General features: G+C 31.8%; 1 protein-coding gene across 1 annotated transcript; it reads right to left on the bottom strand.

Moving 5' to 3' along the window:
* Positions 1–1,940: 1,940 nt before the first annotated feature.
* Positions 1,941–8,949, bottom strand: LOC25495196 (potassium transporter 8). Its single transcript, XM_013595378.3, has 8 exons — positions 8,117–8,949; positions 7,507–7,996; positions 7,070–7,123; positions 4,960–5,220; positions 4,820–4,872; positions 4,163–4,286; positions 3,818–4,072; positions 1,941–3,296 (listed from the first exon to the last, which is right to left on the bottom strand). Exons 1-8 carry the CDS (start codon positions 8,153–8,155, stop codon positions 2,242–2,244), a joined length of 2,331 nt encoding a protein of 776 aa, XP_013450832.1. The 5' UTR covers positions 8,156–8,949; the 3' UTR covers positions 1,941–2,241.
* Between the last annotated feature and the right edge of the window lie 1,571 nt (positions 8,950–10,520).

Here is a 10,520-nt window from a genome sequence, read left to right as displayed (position 1 = left end):
GAAGAGCATGAAGCTTAACATTAACATTTATGCAGGAGTTGGATAAAGCAATTAAATGTACATTTTCTTATAGAGAAGTTGTAGCTCATGAAAAACATTTGTAAACAAGCACATCAATGCAATGAAAAATACCCTAAAAACTTCTTAGTCTTGCATCGATGGGAAAAACCTTGGAGTGTTCTACAAAATTTATGGAAAAATTTGGTGGTTTAAACCACCAAATTAGTCTTGATTTTGTAGCGTGCTCTCATCCACAATTAAAACAGCCAGTCAACCACTAATCACTTCCTTTAAAAAAACTATTTATGGAAGAAGAAAAAATGCAACTTACGGGACCACTTCTCAAAAAGAAAAACCCTAGTTGGACCACAAAAAGCACCGATTCAAAAATATAGATGAAAAGAAGTGCATATGTAGTTACATAGATCACACATGTAGGTGTGTTAGCAACGTGTTTTGGATCGATTTTGAGGTAAGAAGTCATTTAATCCATAATAAAAATCGCATATGATTCAATGTAGTTTAGATGACTATTATAAAAATAAAAGGCTTAATTGCACTTTTGGACCCCTATCTTTCTAAAAGTTGCGGTTATGGACCCCTAACTAATTTAAATACAAAACAGCCCCCTATGTTTTGATTCTTTGGCAGTTTTGGACCCCCAGTCCATTGCTGACTTGGTCAACGCTGACGTGGCACCCTAAGTGAGGTGCCACGTGTCAATTTTTTTAAATTTTTTTGTCTTGGGGGTCCAAAACTGCCAAAGAATCGAAACATAGGGGGTTGTTTTGTATTTAAATTAGTTAGGGGTCCATAACCGCAACTTTTGAAAAGATAGGGGTCCAAAAGTGCAATTAAGCCAAAATAAAAATAAAAGGTTTGTCTAACATGTGCAATATTGCACATGTTAAAGCAACTAAAAGTAACATATTTTTATTGAAAACAATAATTATTTAAAAAGTTATATACTTCCTTCGTTTCACAATACATGTCACTTTTGAAGAATAATTTTATTTCACTTTACTTGTCACTTTTAATTTCCAATGCAACATTGATTATTGGTTTGTCAATAATATTGTTACCTATTAGAGAGAAAGAGAGAGAAATAGAATAAAATAACAAAAAGTTAAGGGCGTTATAGGAAAAACACGAAGAATTTCATCAAAAATAACAAAGTTTATTTGATTTCTTGATATGTGTAATTTTCTCAAAAGCGACAAGTATTGTGAAACGGATGGAGTATTAAATACAAAATGTACATGTTCAATGCAAAGTTACTATTTTAAAGTTTTTAACATGTGCAAAATTTTCTCTCAAAAAAAAAAAAAAACGTGTAAAATTTGCACATGATAGAAAAACCCTAAAAAAATCCAATCCAATCTAAACCTATGCAGTTTAATTTGGATGAGTTTTTGGATATCCAAAATACAACATGTAATTTTTTTTATTAATATAATACTCTACATACACGGTAAAATGATAGGTTCAATACAAAATATAACACAAGTATATAAAAAAATTAATGAAAATGATAAATTTTATTTGAAATATATGACTTAGTACTAGTATAATATAAATTAAATTAATGTAATATATAAGATTAAAAACAAACAAGTAATATATTAATGTTCTCTAAAAAAAAAAGTAATATGTTAATGCAATATATATTGTCATGTATGTATGGCACTATGGCACAATAAAGGAGTACGAGTTCGAAAAGTTTACATCTTCCATGAGTTTAGTTTTGCATGAAAATGTTTTCGGGAACTAAGTCTGTATATTGACATATTTGAAATTTTAAAAAAGTTGAAAGAATGGTATGATAAATGATGATATAATATTTCAATCACCCTTTAAATCGACTTTAGAAACATACCATGTTTACAAAAGTTGTATATGGCACGTGAAAGTGTATATATTGCGGCGTTTAATATTTCACATTGTCTATTAAGCCCTTTCTCATTGAGCTTTCTCCTTTTCATTCAAAATACTCTTCAGTATCTACATTTCATATTGATGGTAGGATGAAAAAGAGCTTGATATTGAGGGATTAGTCCCAACAAATACCTTATTTATGTACACCAAGAAAATACAAAACACAACAAAAGGTTGGTAGCATTTTACTCACAAAAAGAAGCTTGCACTTAGAGGGTCACTATACAAAATGCCACCATTTATCATCTATAAGGATCACTAGGTACAAAACTAAACTATATAACTGATATAGAACTGGCCAAAAACTTAGACATGATAGATCATACCTACCTCTAAGGTAGATGCATGAGGTAAACTTAAAGCATAAGTTGGTCCTCTAGAGTTTCTTCTTAAGAAATCATATCCATAATTAATAACAACTTTCTTTATCCAACTTGATCCTCTTTTTGCTCTCACATATGAGTGACTCATTATAAATGCCATTCCTGCTTCCTTTGCTTCCATAAGCTCAAGCAATTCTTCCCTTGTATCTATATCCATCCGCGGACTATCCGGCACAACAAACCTCACTCTCTTCTTCACTCTTTCGGGTGACTTAACTTCCTTCAACTCTGAAGTTCCTTCTATCTGAGAATTATCATCTTGATCGTCTTCTGACATCTTTACGCCTTCTGAGTTTGATGATGAAGTTCCGACAACTGTCATCTTTGTATCGTCTTCGAAACTTCCTAACCCTAAGCCGTATTCAGAAGTATCGGATCGGATAAATTCGGCTATACTGCATATAAGATCTTTCTCGAACTCCATGTCATCTTTGTGAATGTCACGGTAGCCATACCGTGCTATGCACCTATAAAGCCTATATTCCTTTGGACCAATTCTACCAACTAAGAATCTTTCTCGAGGTGCAACATGCGGTACCGGGACAGATTTGATGCAGAGAAAGATTACCACTTGGTGAAAGGCAGGAAGATTGGTAACAAAATGAGAGAAAATAGCTGGGATTCCAGCTACAAGCTCGGTATGTATTAGGCCAATACCTTTAACCCTCACAATTCCTAAAGTCGGGCCTAAACCGAGGAGCCAATTGATAGGGACCTTATTTTGAACATCGAACTCGTACTTCTTTATTGTGCCATAGTGCCATACATACATGACAATAAGAAAGATGAGTGAGAGGGCAATAGGGACCCAAGCACCTTCAAGGAACTTGATGAGGGATGCAGAGAAATAGAGTGCTTCAATGGATCCAAAGAACAATAGAAAGCAAATAGCTAGCCAGCCACTTTTGTGCCAACATAAGACTATGACTAGAGACATCAGGCATGTGGTCACCAACATGACAGTTATGACAGCCAGACCTGTTTATCGAAAGAAAGCAAATAATCGTTTCAAATATATTTCAAATTTAATCTCTGTTAAGATATGTATAGATTTAAGTTATATTCTGTTGAGAAAACTTCCCTATAAGAATAGGATTGTTAGTTTATTTATCTAATTCAACTATCACGACCAAAGTTTATATAATTATACGCCAAATACATGCTTAAGGTCTATGAAACATCAAAAGATACAGATTTCGACACTGACAGTGACACATAAACACCGAATATGACACTGAGACATAGACACCAATAATGATTTAAGAAAAAAGTTATTTAATGTGACAAAATGAATCGGTTTCGTGTCAGTGTTAGACACTGACATGTGTTGACACTGGACACACCTTCAATCAGAAGTATTGGTGCAACACAACTTAAGATGCTTGATCATGTCAAAGGCGAAAAAAATTGACTAATATCGACCATCAGTGTAGTCAAAGTTTTGAGATGCAATTGGATTGAACAACTCATAAAATTATTACATAAAAAGATGGAGTTACCTGCTGCATTTCCCATTCGTTTGGTATCTCGAAATCCAATTGTAACAGCAAGACATAGAAGCATTAAACTCCAGTTGATCTCAGGAATGTAAATCTGGCCATGTATTTTCGATGATGTGTGAACGATTTTGACTTTGGGGAAGCACCCTAAAGAGGAACACTGTTTGATTATCGAGAAAGTTCCAGTGATGATTGCTTGACTTCCAACCACAGCTTGAAGTATGGCTATCGCAAGAACAGGCCATCTAAGTTTTACTAAAAAAGGAGAAAAAAATGTAAGATATACAGCTAAATAAAACAATAATCGTTCTTTGAATCTGTGCATGAATGTCACAGAAAATGTACCTGGTACAGACACATAAAACCCAATTCTATAGTCACTTTCAAGAGCATGATGCTTGGAAAGATATGCAGCTTGTCCCATATATGCTAGGATCAAAGAAGGGTATACCAAGAAAGTGAAAGCAATCTGCAGGCAAACAACTTTTTGTTAAACAGTTGATCATTTTCCATTTCTGCAAAATGTTGAGTATGATTTTATTTTGAAGGTAAAAGCAACTTCTAGAAGTAAAAGCTTTATTCGTAATTCTTCATATGAATTAATTTAGCTAATAAAATGTGATACTTTACATGATCATTGACACAATGATGCTTATATATATCTCTTCGTTAATGAATGCATCAAATGCACACACACTGTGTGCTGTAAGTTTGAATGTGTACACATCAAAGTAAATTTGGTAATTTCTTATGATTTAGTGCATGTTTGGATTGATGGTGGTTTTGGTAGAATCACGGTAGATCACCATAATTTTGACAAAAGCTACATGCACTTCGGAGTTTCAACATAACCAAAGTGTCATCGTAATTTCGCTCACAATTTTGAATACAATATTCGCATACATAGCTCACAATTTAGACAATTCATTGCTTTCCATCCAATATTCGCCCACAATTTTGAATACAATGTGCCAAATAAAAAAGGCTTCGTTTCTTGTGTACCTGAATAGACAATTGATTGAAGTGTCCTAAATCAGCATACATAGCTTCTGAGCCTGCAACATAGAACCAACAATATCAGATACAGATAAAGCAAGTGTCAAGCATACATGAATACAAGTTCCTCCGCATATACTCCATACCTGTTATACACAATAGAATCCCTCCCAAAGACATCCAACCTCCCCATTGAGTCTTTTTCAGAAATTTGAACATGTAGTATGGGGAGAGAGCTTGATAAACATGTGGATTCCAATGGATTATATTATAAAGACCAATAGTACTGATGCATATCAGCCAGGTCAACACAACAGGTGCGAAAAGACATCCAACACGGTGAGTGCCGTAATGTTGAAGAGCGAATAAAAATATCAGTATCGCACAAGCAACTGGAACCTCCACATCTGCATAACCAAATTACACCGGTGTAACAGTAAGAACAAAAGCAAATGTACAGCAAATGGAAATTTTCTAATTTTAGTGTTTAAGAAATATAGGCCCTGTTTGGATAAACATCTTAACTAAGTTGATATAGCATAAGCACTTATCATATAAGTGCATAGAGAATAAGCACCTATCATATAAGTGCTTATGCAAAAGCTATTTCTATAACAAAAGATAAAATAAAATATTGTTTTCATATAAGCTATAAGCTGTTTTAACACACTATTCTGGATATCATGGAAATAAGCTGAAAGCAGCTTATGGACATGCCATTAGTTGTTTTAATAAGCTCTCTAAAAAATTTCCACAAGTGCTTATGTCAGTAGACAAACTCAAATAAACCAATCCAAAGCGGCCCTAAATGTCAATTAGTGTTTGAATGCTTAGCGCAATGCTTCATAAAATTCAATTATGTAAAATATATATTAACTACCAAGGTAACTTTTCTGGTCCACAAATCATCAAGTCATAATTTCAGAATATATTGCCAAAAAAAGTTAGGTAACAGTGATTCAAATGACTTTTCTATAAAACAACAGAATAATCATACAGTTTTCAAACTTGAAAATGAAAAAGTTAGGTGAATATTTAAAAGTGTAATCGCGGTGACTTCATGCTATAGTATTTGAACAACTAAATTTTATTTTGAAGTTGACAGAATTAGGCCATATAGATAATCATTATTTATAAATCAAAGTGGGATTGCACACACTGTACATGACTAATCTAATAGTGGCAAACCTAATTTTGTATTCAATCAATGACTTTTCCAGATTTATCCACAGGGATTTATTGAATGAAGTCTCATCTAAACCACAGTGCTTTATATTATAACTTATAATCTAATGAAAGGTTAACTTTTTAAAGGAACTAACTTTTTTTTAATACTTGATCTTCTGATTACAAAACTTTACACCTTAGCCACATGTTTAATTATTTTAATCAACTTAACATTGGTTACATGTTTTAGCAGAAAAGTGACTTTGACATTGGTTCTCCATTTTCTTCCACTAATTTAAACAGCATGCATAGGAAAAACGAAAAGGAAATGGTTAAAAATAAGAAGATTTCATACATGCATTAAACAAATCCATTTTGATACTACCAAATCAAACTTTTAATCCTATTATCTTTAAATTATCTTTACAGCATATATACCATTGACTAAGACAAATGCAATGTCACATATTACAAGATACAGAAACAATGAGGATTATTCTAAACTTCTTGTAAATTATTGTGAGAACATATTCCCAAGAATTGTTCATGATACCAAACATTTTGATATCTACTCTTCATCAAAGTTTGATTCTTTAAAATAAATCAAATAGTTTAATCTGCAATTGTAAGCTAAGTGTAGTATCATAAAATATAAAATAAAAGAATTGATGATTGAATAATGAACTCCAAGTTGTGTATTTAAAATTGGACAGCTTTTTCCAACTAACACTCAGGTTATCCAAAAGACCTATTTGTTAGCAACAAATACCCCATATAGTAATTAAAGCTTAAACTCCCTATAATAGAAGCTAGATTATCACTATTTCCTTTAAAAGCAGTGATTTAAAAATCAAACGAGGCAGTCCCACCGATTGAACCTTGAACCACTCTTCGGCATGGTTCGGTTATTTCAGTGGTTCGATCGTGGTTTTGTCTTGGTTCGAGCCGTTTAAACCACGGCATGCCTCATCGTTTCAATCTCCAATTCCTTTTTACAACATTGACTCATAGTTTGAAGAAGAAATGGAAGGAAATAAAATAATCTGAAAATAAAACTAGTGCTTTTTTTCTCTCAAAAAGGAAACTTACATTTGTGCTGCTCTTTAGACATGGAAAGCTCTAAACCTGATATAGCAGAAAAAACTGCAAAAATGGCAAAAAAAGGAAAAAAGCCACAAAAGTGAGTTACCACCAAGATCAAATATGTTCACTGTTTTCAGTCAAATCACAAACTTTGTGTTTGGATTAACAGTAAATTTGACGGAATTACCGTGAGTCACCATGATTTTATAAACAAAATCACATGTCACCCTGATTTCTTCAAACTCACCGTAATTTCAAACATGCACAAAACATATGTTTGGATGACCAAGTTTGACAAAATCACGTGGCACCGTGATTTTGTTGAAACACAAAAGTGTAACTTTTGTCAAAATCGTGATGGCTCAAAGTAATTCTACCAATCTCACCGCCAATCCAAACATGCAGAAACTATTACTGAACCAAAAATCACAAAAAAAAAATACCAGAAATTGCTGGTGTGAGAACACCATCACCAATAACCATGCATGCCCCAATCAAAGCAAGAACAAGAAGCACCCTTTGAAACACTCTATGTTTCTCCAACAAAGATTTCAATCTAGACCCAACATTTTTCTTATCAACAGCAACAGTTTCATCCATTGTGTACTGTGCCAAATCCTCATCAGCTAGCTGAGTATTAGGCATCAAACTCACTCTAGCATGTCTACATAGCAAAGAGTACAAAGCAAAAGTCCCTCCTTCACCATTATCATCAGCTCTCAACACAATGAACACATATTTCAGAAGTGGAATCAAAGTTAGTGTCCAAAACACAAAAGACAATACACCAAAGATTTCTTCATTTGTATCTGAATGTTCAATATCCTCAGCAAAAGTGCTTTTGTATACATATAGTGGAGAAGTGCTTAAATCTCCATACACAACTCCTAAACTTTGATATGCCAAAACCAACACATGCTTCCATGAATCATCCTATACAAAAGAAGAAGAAAAACATCATGTGTCACATAATTACTAATAAAGCAAAGATTTTTAACACGTTTCTTATTCAAACATGAACAAAAACATGACACAAACATGGTTCATGCTTACCTTAACTGGGTTCTTGTAGATCACAGACTCAAGATCCATGATGAAAATTTGATGTTTTGAAAACTAAAAAGAAACCATTTTTAGATGACCCTTTATGAATTTAGACACAACCCAATTGAAAAAACAAGTCAAAAAGAAAGCAAAACCGAAATTTAAGAGGAAAAAAGTGATTTTTTTTGTTAATGGTACAGTGTAAAATGTACTATGTATATGTATAACGTTTTCTACTATTCTTTTCTTTTTGATGTTTTTTATATTATTATAATGAGGAAAAAAAAAGTGTGTGTTAGGGGAAAAGTGGATGAACCAAGAAAGAGAGACAAATGCAGACAAAAGAAGAACAAACACGAAACACAACAAAGAAGAGAGTTTAGAGAATAGTGGTGTGATGAGGTGAGGTAAGGTTGTTGGAGAAAGTTTTGAGAAATGGAGATTATTAGAATAATAATGAGTGGATGGTTGAGTGTATGTTTTGTTTTTGTGTGTTTTTGTGAGTGTGAGAGAGAAAGAGATATATTTAGAGAGAGAGAGGTGTTTGTTGTTTGATGAATGATGGGATGAAGTGTGAGGATTTTGGTTTTTTAAGTTTTTATCAATAATTAGTAACTTTCATTTGTCATTAAAACTATGAGTGGTTATGGGTTCGATCTCGTCTCTTATGTAAGGAAAAACATCGGTTTGAAAAGAAGAATCTACTTTGTGTGTTACATAAGTTTTTTGAGTGAAGATTAGTTTACGTTAAATAGCGATGCAATTTTAGTTTCTCTAATATGTGAAGATTAGATGATGAGTGGTAGTTGAGTGTGTGTTTTGTTGTGTGTGAGAGATACTTAGGGAAAGAAGAAAGGTGTTTGTTGCTTTGTGAATGATGGTGGTTAAGGTGAGGTTTTAAGTTTTGGTTGAGTGTATTTGGTTTTTTGTGTAACTTTCATTTCCCATTAAAAAAAACAAACTTGAAGTTATTTGAGAAATTAGATATCTTAAATATCATGAGTTTTTTTATAGGTTGTAACTAGTGTAGTCATTATTTTAGTTTTTTAATGATTAAACTCGAGACATCTTACTTATAACTCATTTAGCTCGTCAATCGTGACAATGAAAATAAGATTTTAAGTTTGAAACTTATGGATTAGAAAAGCATAGTTGGGAGCGTTTTTGTTAAAATTTTGATCAAAATTCTACGATTTTGTTTTAAGATTTCAAAGTTTAAGTACTTTATACACTTTGGGTCTGTTTGGTTAACCCAAAAAAGAGCTTTTAGCTTATAGCTTATAGCTTATAAGCTCGTTTGACAAAAAAAACTCTGTTTGGTAACACTTTTTCACCATGAGCTTATAGCTTATTTCACGAGCTTATAAGCTATTTTTCAGAAGCTATTCCAAATAGTGTTTGAGCTTATAGCTTATAGCTTCTCACTTTTTCTTCCAATTTTACCCTTATTATTTCATTTAAATTGTATTTTTATCCATTATAATTTTTATAATAAGCTACGTAATAAAGACTACTATCCCTTTATTTCAATTTTTGTATATATATCAGCTGACCTTTTTTTTTTTTTTTTTTGAAAAAATATATACCTTCGTTTTTTTTTTTTTTACGAAACAAAATACTATTATTCTAATAGTGTTACTTTTTTTTTTTTTGAGGTAAGTGTTATTTTCTTTATTCTCTGTTATTAGTATTACTCTATTAGTGCTACCTTTTTTTTTTTGTTTTTAAGGTAAATGTTATTTTTTTTATAAAGTGGAAACACTTAAATGATAATAAATATAAGATAAAATTTTGGTGAATAAAATTTAATTTAATTTATAATACATAGGATATATTAAATTAATAAATTTAAAGTATTTTTTTAAAGAAAAATTAGTTTACAAAATTACAAATACTTAAATTAATGATATAATTTTTATTATGAATTAAGAATACCCTTTATGTCATTTTACATTTATCAGCTAGTTGAACCGCTATTTTTACCAAACACTTCAGTTAGCTTATCAGCTAAAAGCTATCAGCTAGCTTATCAGCTATCCGCTATTTTTACCAAACAGAGCCTTTATAGTATATATTTAATGTGACTTAGTAGAATCCTTTAATTTTGGTTAGGATCTTGTTATCCCATTCGATTCAACAAAATTCAATTATTAGAATCCTTTCATTCTGGTTGTAATTTTAGATATTACAATTTTGATATGCTCTTTCGATTTGAAACAAAATCTCAATTTTTACGACCTTGGTCGGGAGAGAAGATTCACCAAGGTAGCCTTGAAAAATATTTATGATTAAAAAGTAAAGTTCTTCTAGAAGAATTATAATAGTGTTGGGTAAAATTTATAGTAACCAATTTAATTTTTTATAATATATCAATCATCTTTTAAACTTTTGTTTGACTTGAACTATTTATTGA

Source organism: Medicago truncatula, chromosome 6, assembly GCF_003473485.1.
Source record: "Medicago truncatula cultivar Jemalong A17 chromosome 6, MtrunA17r5.0-ANR, whole genome shotgun sequence".
Taxonomy (NCBI): Eukaryota; Viridiplantae; Streptophyta; class Magnoliopsida; order Fabales; family Fabaceae; genus Medicago; species Medicago truncatula.
The sequence above is the reverse complement of the archived record's forward strand: the minus strand, read 5'-3'. Positions and strand labels throughout refer to the sequence as shown.

Excerpts from the sequence above, each read along its gene's own strand:
- LOC25495196 (XM_013595378.3), bottom strand. The coding sequence starts at position 8,155 with ATGGATCTTGAGTCTGTGATCTACAAGAACCCAGTTAAG. Across the intron at positions 5,221-7,069 it reads GTCTAAAGAGCAGCACAAAT|ATGTGGAGGTTCCAGTTGCT; the intron begins GTAAGTTTCCTT and ends TTGGTTATGCAG. Across the intron at positions 4,073-4,162 it reads GTTTTATGTGTCTGTACCAG|TAAAACTTAGATGGCCTGTT; the intron begins GTACATTTTCTG and ends CTCCTTTTTTAG.